Source organism: Tupaia chinensis, unplaced genomic scaffold (genome assembly GCF_000334495.1).
Source record: "Tupaia chinensis unplaced genomic scaffold, TupChi_1.0 Scaffold000355_1, whole genome shotgun sequence".
In the NCBI taxonomy this organism is placed as follows: Eukaryota; Metazoa; Chordata; class Mammalia; order Scandentia; family Tupaiidae; genus Tupaia; species Tupaia belangeri.
The window spans coordinates 10857426-10871518 of NW_006159850.1; the positions used below are offsets into that span (position 1 = coordinate 10857426).

At 38.0% G+C, this 14093-nt stretch overlaps 1 protein-coding gene across 1 annotated transcript in view; it reads left to right on the top strand.

Annotated features, from left to right (window-relative positions):
* ADAMTS18 (ADAM metallopeptidase with thrombospondin type 1 motif 18) overlaps positions 1-14093 on the top strand; it is a 175278-nt gene that overhangs the window by 63148 nt on the left and 98037 nt on the right. Inside the window, exons 3-5 of the mRNA XM_027773447.1 lie at positions 1803-1996; positions 2443-2526; positions 4670-4829. Of these exons, the coding sequence (XP_027629248.1) occupies positions 1803-1996; positions 2443-2526; positions 4670-4829 (438 nt within the window). The remainder of the gene's footprint in view (positions 1-1802; positions 1997-2442; positions 2527-4669; positions 4830-14093) is intronic.

The following is a 14093-nucleotide window of genomic DNA, read 5'->3' on the forward strand; positions in this document are numbered from 1 at the left end:
CTCCCTACTATTAAACCTTCCAGTGTTTCAGTTTCTGCTATAAAATGTAAACATTTGTTATATACAGAGTAGCGACATACAATCCCTATCTTTCATAGTCTGGCTTGTTACATAGTGCAGGTAAGTAGCATCTTATCTGGTTTTTGTTGTTGTTGTTCTTGGCAAAACTACCCAGACTTCCAATGATGAAGGAACTCAGAGGTAAATTCCTTGGTGGCCTCAGTACTCCTTCTGAGAATGAAGGAGAGATTTTCTAGAAAAGAAAAACAATGGCATGTGAGGAGAGCTAGCAGTGAAACGCAGGGACCCTTGGGCATGGCTGGGTCTCAGGAACAACCTTCAGCATTGTCTAGACCAATAATGGACAATAGGAATGTAATTCAAGCCCTAAATATATTTTAAAATTTCTTAACAGCCACACTGTTAGAAAGTTTAAAAAACATAAATTATTTTTAATAACATTTTATCTTAGTATCTACAAAATATTTCAACATAAAGCAATTTAACAAGTTATTAAGGAGGGATTTTATGCACTTTTTAAATATTCAGTTTCAGAAATCCACTCTTTATATTTACAGCATAATTTCAATGCAGGTGGTGCATTTTCATCAGAAATACCTAGTCTGTATTCAGATTTAATAAAATTTAAGATCAGAAAAGTAGTTACATACTCAATTTGTTTCAAATATATTTTAAATTCTGTTCAATAATAATCCAGTATTGCTTTTTTATTGATTTTTTTTTAAATCCACTTCCTCTATTGTATCAGCTGCATTTCAATGATTCAGAACTATGTGAGGCAAATGGGTACTGAGCTGAATATCACAGACAGACGAAGCTTCTTATAATGGGAAAAAAAGAACTGGCATCCCTGAGATTTTACCCAGGAACAGTAATTAAAGATAGTGTTCTTCATTAAGGAACACTCACTTAGCGTGTCTATAGTAATAGTGAAACTAATACTAGTAATGCTACTTATAGCAGTAATAGTGTATATTTGATATGAGATATCCAAGCTAATCTTTAGAGCAGCTTCATGAAACTGAGTTCAGGTCACAGGAATGATAAGTAGTCAACCTAAATTTTAAAATCTAATTCTGTCTTGATTTTTTTAAATGTAATTTTAAACTTTCACAAAGCAAAAATTACAAAACTTTTTTCCCCACAGAGAACTTTGCATTCTTTTGTTTGTTAAATGTTTCTTCCTTTGCTCTCCTACCACCACCCACTCTCTACCACCTACTCCTATTCCTTATAGTCTCCATAATCCATACTTATCTCCTCTACTATCATATCTTCAGATCTTTCCATTTCTGCCATCGAGTGCAGATATTCGACACATACTGAGTGGGGATATACAGTGTATATCTTTCAAAGTATGGCTCATTTTGCTTACAGCTATATTCATCTACTCTAAATCAAATGATAGCCCCCAAGCACTGGTCTCCTTTTGAAAAAAATCCTCACACAACAGTCACTTGACCTGCTCTGCCAACCAGAATTGTAGGCATTTTTTCTTGTTCTTTATTTTCATTCTTTAGAGCATTTTTGAGTTACCGAATGCATCCATCCACCCATCTGTTCATCTAAACATTCAAACAGCTATTGAAGGGATCTTTCTTGACTGCGCTAAGAACTCAGCACCAGGTCAGGTAGTGATGGCATCACTTCTGAGTGGACTAGTAAGATATTGGTTCCATAGTTTCTCTCCTTTGTTTAGATTTATCTCTCAGTCTGTCTTACCCCCTCACACAGATACTCTCTACTGACATGCCTTCCAAATGCTCTTATGTTCACCATAGATGCCCCCAAACCTCCCACAGATGATACGTACCTAAGGTTTGATGAATATGGGAGTTCAGGACGACCCAGAAGATCTGCTGGAAAGTCACAAAAGGGCCTAAATGTGGAGACCCTCGTGGTAGCAGACAAGAAAATGGTGGAAAAACATGGCAAGGGAAATGTTACCACATACATCCTCACAGTCATGAACATGGTAAGGGATGGTGTCCTGAACCCTCTGGCTCTTCAGTAAAGTTTAACACCATAGTTTCCGTCCATGGGTTGAAAAGCTGGAGAGGTAAGACACTTGTGGGACACAGATAAGGTTTATTATCTGTTGATGAGGTTGTGTGTGGTGGTCTCAACTGGGCTGGACTGAGGTTTATATCATGCTGGATGAAGTCTCTTCACAATCTAAATGATGTATAGTGATTTAATGTATAAATAATAATATATAAAAATAATAATAAAATAAAAGCTGATGGAGCTATGTGGTTTTATTGAAGAAGAAAAACAAGTTGAATTTTGTAAAATTGTTTTCATATGTATGTGTATTTGGTAGATCTCAAGTCTACATATTTGTAAATATGTCTGACTGGCACCCCCTATACAGTTTTGGAAATTTTGAGGTTTTTTTTTTTATATGAATTATTCCAACAGGTTTCCAGTCTGTTTAAAGATGGAACCATTGGAAGTGAAATAAACATTGTTGTGGTGAGCCTCATTCTTCTGGAACAAGAACCTGTAAGTGGTAAACTTTATTCATTTCTTTGTTTATTCTGCCATTCAGGATACATATATTGAACACCTGCTATGTGCTAATCCTTGCACTAATCATTAAAAATTCAAATTTTGGGCCAACCAGTGGCATGGTGGTTAAGGTGCCTGGATTCCACATGGCTGACAGCACAGCTCAAACCCTGGACTCACTGGCTTGCAAAGCACAGTTAAGCATGTGTGTACACATCTCCAAAATCCTGAAAAGAGATATGAAGGAGAAAAGATTGCAATGTGACCAGTCCCCACAGGGAGCACTTTCTTCCCCGCCCCTTCTGTCTGTCTCTGGCAAGTGCTCATACCCTCTAGCAAGTTAAAGAAAAAAGAAATTCAAATTTGAAAATATGCTAACCTGAAAGTATAATTTAATAGGACTATATAATTAAGTTATTAAACTGAATATCATAAAATAATTATTTATATATACATTTATATGTGTGTGTGTATATATATATATATATATATATACTGTGGAACATGAATATCATTAAATATGCATTTATAATATAAATACAAATATAAAGCATAAGTACTATGTAGAGAAACCACTGTTATATAGGCTTCACCAAGAAGGTATATATGGCTATAGATTTAAGGATTGAATTTTGCAAGTTAGTTATGCTGGGTAATTGCAGGCAGATGTGGAAGAATATTTTGGAAATATACTGAAAAAAAGTCATCAAAAAACATTTGTTGTAACCCTGTCACCCCATATTAAATGAGGAACTACAGAGAATAGACAAAGGCTACTTACCTGCCATTGAATTGATTATAGTGAAGTGCAAGACAGAGATGGGGCAGGTCATAAACCAGAACATATAATAACATGATAAATTGCATGGTACTCACTGCTTTGGAGTTTTTTGATGTTTAAGCTCTTTTTCTTGGAGGTAGGGATTACCAATCAAATACTCTCTCTTTTTTTTTTTCTTCAAGTCCCCTGAGGCTTTTCCTCTTCCTCTGTAACCCCAGTAAAGAATGTAAAAAGAACAAGGAGTTAAGAGACAAGAAAAAAAAGAATCTAATTGCCCAGGTGTGCAGAGCTATAGGGGTTAACAAGTTGTCAAATTATTCTTGGAATTTTAGAAAGACAGAAAGTTTGTGTTGGTTGAGAAATACTTCTGTCTTTAGCCAACCACTTACGCAGTGCCCAAGGACATTTAAGCCAGGGGCATCCTAATTCATTGATCATTAAAGATCCTGTCTAAAAGCCCTCAACTTGACCCTGGTCAATAGTTCTGACTAAGCAAATATTATAATAAATGATTATTTTGTTTTGTTTTTTTTTTTGTGAGAGGTTTTTGCTATAGCGCGCGTGCGCTCGCCAGACAGACAGAGAGAGACAGAGAGATAGAAAGCAGGAAATCACCCCCCAGGGGGGATGGTCACGCCGCAATCCCTTCTCCTCCATTCTCCTCTCGGGATCTTGGGCACGTACGCACACGCGCCCGGCGTGAGTTTAAGCCACCGGGTCCGGGACTCAAACCGCGGTCGACTACGTGGGAGTCCAGCGACATAGCCATTACGCTAACTGCTGGTCCCAATAAATGATTATTTTAAGAGTAGGTTTTGACTTACCCTTTATCATCTTATAACTGTATATTTATTCACCCACTCAATTAACGTTCATTGTATTGACTGATTGCAACCTATGACATACAAACCTTTTGCTGGAAATTCTGACTTAGAGGTAAAAAATAAAAAAGCTGTGGTTACCACCTTCCTCATGCTGTGTTGAGGAAACCATTGAACTTCATCATCATCAATTTGTTGTTATGTTCTAAAGTTACAAACATTTTATAAAAGTAACTCGTAGTGAGGTCTTTACAAAAGAAATTCAAATTTGAAAATAGGTGTGCTGACTAATTGCAGATTATTTATTGTAGAAATGTAACTGGTCATGAACTACATGAACTGCTGAATCTTTGTAGTTGCTTTAAATATTGTATTTACCTAAAATATTTTCCCTGTCTCCTACCTCAGCTCAAGTGTTTTCCTCTACTGACCTTTTTCCCTAGAACATGTTTCTGTGTTTGCCTGTACAAATGGGATGATTCAACGTTCTCACCTCTGACAAATTCACACTCTGATTTGTGTGGGTTTCCCATAGGGAGGATTATTGATCAACCATCATGCAGACCAGTCTCTGAATAGTTTTTGTCAGTGGCAGTCTGCCCTCATAGGAAAGAACGGCAAGAGGCACGACCACGCCATCTTACTCACGGGATTCGATATCTGTTCCTGGAAGAATGAACCATGTGACACCCTAGGTATGCTATGAACAGATCCCCCACACACATCTTTTTAGCAGAAAGCAGTGTGGAAACTTTCTGTTGAATGTGTATGCTTTATGAGCCTTCATAAAGAGACCTAATATTTAAATCATAGTGTATCTTCTTGGAATCCCTTAGTGAAAGTTGTTTTATTTAGCAGAACTCAGTGTGGAATGAGTAGCCCATTTATTTGTTGCTTTTGTGTTTTTCCTTATTGGTCCTATTGATAATCGTCAAAGTGTGAAATAAATAGCTGTTTAATTAGATGAGTTGTAGCTTATTCCCTAAACGTGAGAACTGCGGAACCAGGTAATTGAAGAGCATTTGACTGATTTCCATGGCACTTACCTGTGCCACTAGTAGCAGTTCTTCCTTTAGAAAGGTACTTGAGGGACCAGCAGTTGGCATAATGGCTATGTCGTTGGACTCCCATGTAGTTGACTATGGTTTGTGTCCCAGATCTGGTGACTTAAACTCACGTTAGGAGTGTGTGCATGTGTGCCCAAGATCCCAAGAGGAGAATGGAAGAGAAGAGATTGCAGCATGGCCATCCCCCACCCCCGGGGGCGGGGGGCGGTGATTTCTCTCTTTCTCTGTCTTTCTGGCGAGTGCACGTGCCCTATTAAAAAAAACCTCTCCAAAGAAAAAGGTACTTGACTCTGGAGGACTCAGTTCTTCCATATTTGTTTGAGGCTGTGTTATTGTAAGAATACTGTCTGGAGAAGATACCTTCATGGCTACTGAGAACTAGTGATTTCAGGGGAATAGGAGAAATGAAGATTTTCCGCTGATAATTCAGCCTCCAGCCCACAAACTTGTGTGGTAGGCATACTTTCAAGCCTCCTGTCTCTGTCCCTGTATTTGTCTCTCTCTACCTCTGTCTCTGTCTCTGTCTTTTTTTGTAATTTTTCCTTTTTAAAATTTTTTAAAGTAAAGCAGTTTCTTGGCTTTCAGCCCCTCCTTTCCCTCTATCTTGTTAATAATCCCCTCTCTCTCTCCCAACCCAGGAGAGGCAAGGGAGCAGACCTCAGAAGATATCTTTATGGCTACTAAGAACTAGTGGTTTCATGCCACATGGTTTTCTAATTTTTGCTTTGTAAAAAAATATATATTTTTTTAATTTTTTATAGTTTTTTTCTTCTCTTTTTCTCTGTTTCTTGGTTGTTTTTGTTGCTGTTGCTTCTCTCTCTCTGTTTCCTTTTCTGCATGCTCCTGGATGCTCAGATTGAACTTCAAGTTTGGGAAGAAACACACTTTCCATCAGATGACTAGAAATCACCGCAGAACCACAAGAAATATGGGAAAGCAAGAAAATACTCCTCCTCCAAGGGAAAAGAATAACTTATCTTCGTCCACAGATGTTCAATGGAAATCATGGACATGTCTGATAAAGAATTTAGAACATTCATAATGACGAAGCTAACAGAGATGGAAGAGAAGAAAGACAGTTAACTGTAGAAGAGAAAGGAAAAAGGAACTGACGAGTTCTGGGAGGTGAGGAAATTCTTGCAAAATCTAAAAGAAGAATTACACACTTTACAAAAGAATCAAATGGAACTGTTAAAGATGAAGACTATAATACAGGAAGTTAAAATCTCTCTTGAAAGTATTAAAAGCAGTCTAGATCATACAGAAAATAGAATCTCAGATGTAGAAAAGAAAATTGCTAGCCTAGAAAAATCCACCATGAAGACTGAGAAAACTGTCCAATAATTTAAGAATAATATACAAGAAATACTAGATACTATCAGACATCCAAACATCCAGATAATTGGCATCCCAGAAGGCGAAGAGACTCATAAGGGCATTGATAATCTATTCCATGAAATCCTGCAAAAAACAACTTTCCAAACCTAGAGGCACTCAAAGATCCAGTCCCAAGAAAAACAAAGAACCCCAAATAGAATCAACACAGGAAGATCTCCTGCGAGACACATTATAACCAGACTGACCAAAACCACAGACAAAGACAAGATACTAAGATTGGCAAGAGAGAAACAACAAGTTACCTACAAAGAATATCCCATCAGACTAACAACAGACTTCTCATTGGAAACAACGTGAGTGAAGAAAGAATGGGAAAATATATTCAAAGTGTTAAGGGAAAAGCAATTGCAACTGAGAATACTATACCTGGCAAGATTATCCTTCATATGGGAAGAAAAGACAAGAACATTCTCAGATAAACAAAACCTAAAAGAATTTACCAGCACCAGACCAGATCGCCAAGAAGTTCTCAAGGGAGTGCTATGTCAGGAAAATTAAATGTAGTCACACAGAAGTAAGAGTTCAAAAACTAAGAAAATGGCCAACTTAATTATAGGGACAAGTCTGGATTTGAATATTATATCCCAGAATTCAATTGGGAAGATCGAATCACAACAGAAGATAAAGTACATGAGACTGAACTGGTGAAATAGTATTCTGTGACTTTTGACTAAAATATTGCTGTTTTTCTTCTAGGCTTTGTTATGCGGTTTTAAGAGTTTTTGTCTTGTCTTGAGCTATCAATAGCTTCATGTACCTGCTATTTGAACAGAATACTAACCTGTTTCCAGGCTTTAAGTTTTAAGCAAATTTCCTTACCAATTCAAACCTGCTTTTCTTGAAATTACCAGCTGAACTTGCTATTGAAAGTAGTTAGATTATTTAAGAAATTGTGTAATCAATAAAAAGTGGATGAAAAGGAATGGAATTCAACTGTAGATACCAGAGATAGTATGAGAAAAGGATGGGAAATGGTAGAGGGTCAGACATAGGGGTAAATATAAATATATATATATATACACACACACACACACACACACACATACATATACACACACGTATATATACACACACACATATATATATATACACACGCACTTATATATTATATACACATACACACACATACATATGTGAAAATAGAAATGGAAAATTATTCATGATAACATACGTGATTAAGCCACTATATAGTATATTCTGGCTGGGAAATCACTTTTTCTATGCTGTGATGATGATTAGGGGATGAATGTACGTTAATTAATTAAAAAAAAGTTTCAGAAAAAAAATGCATATTTGAGCACTGCAGTAAGCTATATAGCCCCAACTACGTGCTACTTTATAGTATGTTCATTCTACTCACTGAGGTTTATGCCTAAATTCAGACTTGTGCTCATGGCTATGTATATATCAGCTGTGCTTGCTATTGGAAAAATTTAGATTAATTAAGTTCATTAGCAAATCAATAAAATGGGGGAGAAGGCATAGAAAGCAACCACAGATACCAGAGACAATGTGGGAGGAAGGTGGGACACGGCAGGGGGTGAGAGATAGGGAATCAAGGATGGGGAAAAAAGCAAAATATACAGGAAAAAAGAAATGGAAAAATTATTTGTTCATGATAACACATGTGCTGCTGTGTTTGATGGAGCCAATATACAGTGTATTCTAGATGAAAAATCTCATTTTGTATGCTATAATGATGTATAGTAAATGAATGTAAATAAATAAACTTAGGTAAAAAATAAAAATTAAAAAAATAAAAAGTTGATAAAGGTTGCACACATGATTTTAACTGTAACTTGGAAAGACATTTCAATAAAATAGTAAGAAACCACAGATTTTGAATTAGGTAAATATGAACAATACTTTCTTTTATCATAATATTTATTTAATATTTATAAATATACAGAGAATTCAGATTAAAATGAATGGCATGTGAAGCAAATGCAATGAATAAGGGATATTAATCTAAATCTAGAAGCTAATTATATATTTTTTAATTTCACTTTATATCAAGAGCCATAAGGAATTAAAAAGAAGAGATACATTTTGAAAAAAAATGTGTTTTGGATCATTTGATAATCAAATTAGTGAAAAGGGGGTGAATCATACAAACAGACTAAAAAAAATGTAAATTTCTTGCTGATTTGACAGGCAATACCAACACTGATTAGGATAATATAAAATGTATAATATGCTACTACAGGGGGGATATTGATAGCAAACTGGGTAATGAATGTTGTCAATGCAAGAGTATGTGAAATTGGTCTCCACTTAAGGGAAATGGAAATTCCTTGAAATCTTATCATTTGTCATCTAAAGAAATAATCAGAGCATGCAGCCAAAAATAGTAGGGAAATATTATTGCAGAGTTGCATCAAGCAGTTAATTAAGTTGAAAAACGATGTTACTTCTATGAATTTTATGAGGCATTAGAGTATATGTCAACTTTTTAAAATGTGTAATTTGCTGTATGTCAGTTTTTAAAAACGTGTGGTTTGCTATTTATCATTTTTGTAGCTAATTGTGTATTTGAACTTTTTATTATTTTTCATAATAAAGAACTCCCAAGTGGTGTTAAGTGTCAAGCTTACAAAATCTGGATCTGACTCTCGGCAGAGAAGCTATGAAGGATTAAGAGGCAGAACTTGGGCCAGCAGGTGGCACAGCAGTGACAAAACCAGGCAACATGGGAGACGTCTCTGGGTTGTATCCTGGGACCCCTCTGAGCACACCAGTCATGTGTATGTGTGCCATGATCCAGGCCAGCTAAGACAGGGGTAGATCATAGCATGGGGATCCTGTTGAGGGCTCCTCTCTGTCTCTTTCCACTTTTCTTGGTCTTTCATGGAAGAAATAAATGGATAAACTTTAATTATAAAAGAGAGAGAAAGTAAAGGGCTTTGCTTCTGAAAGGTCTTGGCTACCTGCTGACTCCTCCTCACACTTGCTAACACAGAGCACGTGGCCTATGGTCAGTAGGGGACTATTCTCCTTTCCTGAGTTCTTCATTTGTTTCTTCATACTGATTATAATTATTCATATTGTTAAAATGAGCACCTGTCTGCTAGATGACTGAACTGAGTGTGTACAGCAGTGAGCAATAGGAATACATTCGACTAAAATGTTCAAAGTAAACACAACAATCTGTGTCACAGAAAGAATGCTTAGTAGAACAGGAGAGGACATTCTCATGGACATATAAAAACAAGCCAGAGAGGAGCAGTGTGAAGAAGAAGAGGTGAGAGCGACCCCTGGACCGACCAAAGCCTGCGCGCTGCTGCATCCCCCTCGTCCAGTGCCTATGCCCCGCTGTGGTCGCCACCATGCCCAAGAGAAAGGCTGAAGGGGTTGCTAAAGGAGGTAAAGCCAAGGTGAAGGACAAACCACAGAGGAGATCTGCAAGGTTGTCTGTGAAACCTGCCCCTCCAAAGCCAGAGCCCAAGCCTAAAAAGGCCCCTGCAAAGAAGGGAGAGAAAGTGCCCAAAGAAAAAAAGGGAAAAGCAGATGCTGGCAAGGAGGGGAATAATCCTGCAGAAAATGGAGATGCCAACACAGACCAGGCATAGAAAGAAAGCTGACGGTGCTGGAGATGCCAAATGAAGTGTGTGCATTTTTGACAATTGTGTACTTCTGGTGACTGTATAGTTTGAAATACTATTTTTCATCAAGTTTTATAAAAATGCAGAATTTTGTTTTACCTTTTTGTTTTTTTAAAGCTATGTTGTTAGCACACAGAACACTTCATTGTTGTTTTTTGGGGAAGGGGCATTCGTCACTAATAGAATGTCTCTGAAGCTGGATTGATTTGGACAACATCTTTCCCTTCTAGTTTTGAGAGACTTCCTCTTGGCTCCCGAGAGGAGGGATTCCCTGACACACAGCTGCCTTGACACAGATGCCTTGGGGTGTGGAAAACTTAACATTTGCTTTTATGTCCTCTCCCTCTCTGCCTTCAGCATAGATTTAACTCCCTTAAACCAGAGACCTGTGAGGACCTGACCACAGAAAATTGGTTATACCAGTGTGTCAGGCAATCTGGACTTTCCAATGACATTGAGGTGGCATCCTTCAAAAGAGCAGCAGTTCCTTTTCTATATTGTTGGATCTTCAGGTTGATATTCTGCCATTTTCATTTCCCTAAAGTCAGAGTTGGCACTTGAAAAGTTGTTAAACAACATGCTAAATGTGAAATGTCAACCCTCACTCTAAACTTTCCCTGTTCAGAGCATCAAATGAAGACTTCATCGGGTTTTATAATGGCTTTCTGATTTTGGTAGTCCATTGAAGAAGGGAGTTTGAAAGTTGTTGTATACTGTTAATGATTATCTGCCCATGTCCTGCCTGAAATACCATGATTGTTTATGGAAAGTATCTTTAATAAAGCTGAATATCGTTTGAAAAAAACAAACAAATAAACAAACAAACAAACAAAAACAAGTCAGAGCAACACAAGGCCAAGGCATTGTGGAGCAAGTTGTAGTGGATCCAAATTGCCCAGTGATGGCCACTATATTTCTTTGTAGGTTGGTTATTTTCTTGAAAGGTGAAGACACAAGATATGTAAACTAAGCTTGCATCACTAGATCCAGCTTTTATTTAAACTACATGCTATCTGGGCTGGCTTTAAGTAAGGGGGATGCTGATGGAGACTATGAAGGTAGGAGATGGGGATGGAGAACTCCTGAACATGATATCCTGGTGTGTGTGGGGGGGACTGACCTGACCCCTTAGTATTACTGCAAAAATATTAGCTACAGGTTGTATTCATTGATACATTATTTAGCTTTTGTTTTATAAATCCCTCAAAATGGGCCACCAAAAATTTAAGAACTTTTAAGTATACATAAACACAAAAATTTGAGAACGAAACAACAGAAAGAAAACTTTTTGAGCTCGAATGTACAATTTAAATGTGTTTGCAGTACTAACTCCAAAGATGCTTTCCATTCATGTAAGGTTCTCTGTTCTGTAGTAAATGATGTACTTTACATCAGTGAGCACACATTCACTTACCATACACCTGTGGATGCCCCATTGTGCATGCCCTGGGTATACAAAGAGCAAGACACAGTTAATTGAGCTTTGGATCTCGGCTCATTAAGTGGGACCCAAGGAGCTGTGCCATATGACAATGTATGGTGAATGCTATGGAAAAGGCAAGATGAACAGGAATTGACTCCTTTCTGGAAAAGATCAGAGGGAAAATAGCTTTTGTTTTTTATGGAACTAGAATGAAGGATGAAAATTACTCCATGGTGAGAATGAAAATTAATTGCTTATTTCTCCCTCTGAGATTCTTTTGCAAAGCATGCTAATTCTTTATCTTCAGGGACCTGACATTTTAAAATTAATTTACAGTAACGTGCAAGTGTTTTTACTACATTTGTATTATAGAAAAAAATGCTGTGGAAGTGACTTGGGACCACAGTGAGAACAAAAGCAGAGAAGGGCTGGAAAGGCTTTGACAGCTGAAGACCTACTGGTTTTATTTCATGACTGTGCTGAAAATCAGCTAAGATTGCATCCTCTCACTTCGGTTTCATTTTTTAAATTCCTAAATCATTCATATCTTTAAATAAGCAGTCCCACCTTTTTATTAATTTAGACAAAATCCTTAGAAGTTATTTTTCAAAACTGATTAAGACTTAACTCAAGCTCGTCCATTTAAGAAATGAGCATTTATGCTATGAGTTTCCAGGAGAGCTCAGAAATTGCCTTGGTGTTTGTAAATCTCATTGAGATTATCACAGTAGGAGCCAAGCCATATCTTGGAACTTTGCATGTCATTTTCTACACAGCTAATAACCTGCAACGGTTAAGAACTAATCATCTCAGCATGGCTGTACCGGCTGTTCTAGGCTTGGTAGAAGATAATGGCAGCTTAAAGAATCAGTGGAAAGAAGGAAAAAAAATGTAATAGTATTCTCTTTGTAGAGAACAGGGACGATTATAGAAACGAATGATATAACCATTTTCTGAATTATTTATCTTGCATCATAGATGGCACAGGGCTTGAGGTAGAGTTTCTGCTCACTTTTTGAGATGAGTGAAAGGCATGACCTGAAGGTTCTCCTAGTTAAACTGAAGTCGTTGATTCTCTTTTCAAGGACAGAAGATAAGGAAACTGTTAGCACATCCTTGCTTGAATCCACAGAACTGAGAAGTACAGTCGTACAGAGGAGCCACAGAAGAAAACATGGAAGCGTTTCTAATGCAGCCGGGGCTAGGTTCCATATGGTTTGCCATGGTGAGGGCCAGATGGCTCAGGCTCATGTTGCAGGAGCTGGCACAGGCCAGCAGGTACCTCGGGAGTGTGCCCACCAATGCCTGCCATGAGGAAAGGGCTTTGGTTAAGGAAATAAAAGGAGGATCGTTTTCATGTTTACAGTTCTTCGGCTTATGCATTTCTAGGAGTGAAATAACATGGCAGGAGGACAGATGTGAATAAAAGGTAAAAGAATCTCTTCATAGGTTTACTGGAGCCAGAAGTCTAAGAAAACAGCCCTGTTTGCTAAACTAGAATTCTAACACCTCCCCCTAAACAACTATGTTTGTGTACTGCTTCCTATGTGAGACTTTTAAAAATGCTGCAACCTAGGAACTAGCAGTTGCCGTAATGGCTATGTTGCTGGACTCCCATGTAGTCGACCACGGTTTGAGTCCCAGACTCAGTGACTTAAAACTCACACGGGGCACAGGTGCATGTGCACCCAATATCCCGAGAGGAGAATGGAGGAGAAGGGATTGTGGTGTAGCCATCCGCCTTGGGTGTGATTTCTCACTTTCTGTCTCTCTGTCTCTCGAAAACCTCTCAAAAAATAAAATAATATGCTGCAACTTTATTGGGCAGGTTCTTATTTTGGCCCATCTTATAATTTTTTTCTTTTTGACGAATTGGTTTATAAGCAGTTCTCCTCTGTCATACACATAAAGGGAAGGACAGAAGTTAATCATTAATTCAACAAATGTTTACTGAATATTCACAATGTGCCAGTTGCCTAATATGGGGGCTGTGTGGATAGGTTTGAGGATCCAGAATGACGTATATGTCCCAGTGATGCTTAGTTAAAATAATTCTCCTCTATCTAGGAAATTCACTTCCACTCTCCTTATAAGTTACTGTTTCAAAATGAACGGAGTCCATATTGCCCTGCTCTGTAATCGTTGGCTGTGCCCTAGTACCCCTCCAGGCTTGCCTCCTATTCCTCACGTACACATTACCCCCGGCTTCCACTAAACCAGATTATACTATGCTCTCCTCACCACACCCAACTCTTGCCTTTCCTCAGCTTCTTTGATGATACTCTTCTTCCCACCTGGCATGCATCACTCTCTCCCTTGTCTCAAAACCCTTCTTGTTCTGCTCAGCCCACTCACCAGGAGATTTAGGCCTGGTCTCAGGAGGCCTCCTGTCGTGAGTGAACTCTTCACCCCCAGGCATAACTTGTAACTTGCAACACTCTTGGCTACCCACTGAGAGACAGGGCCTGG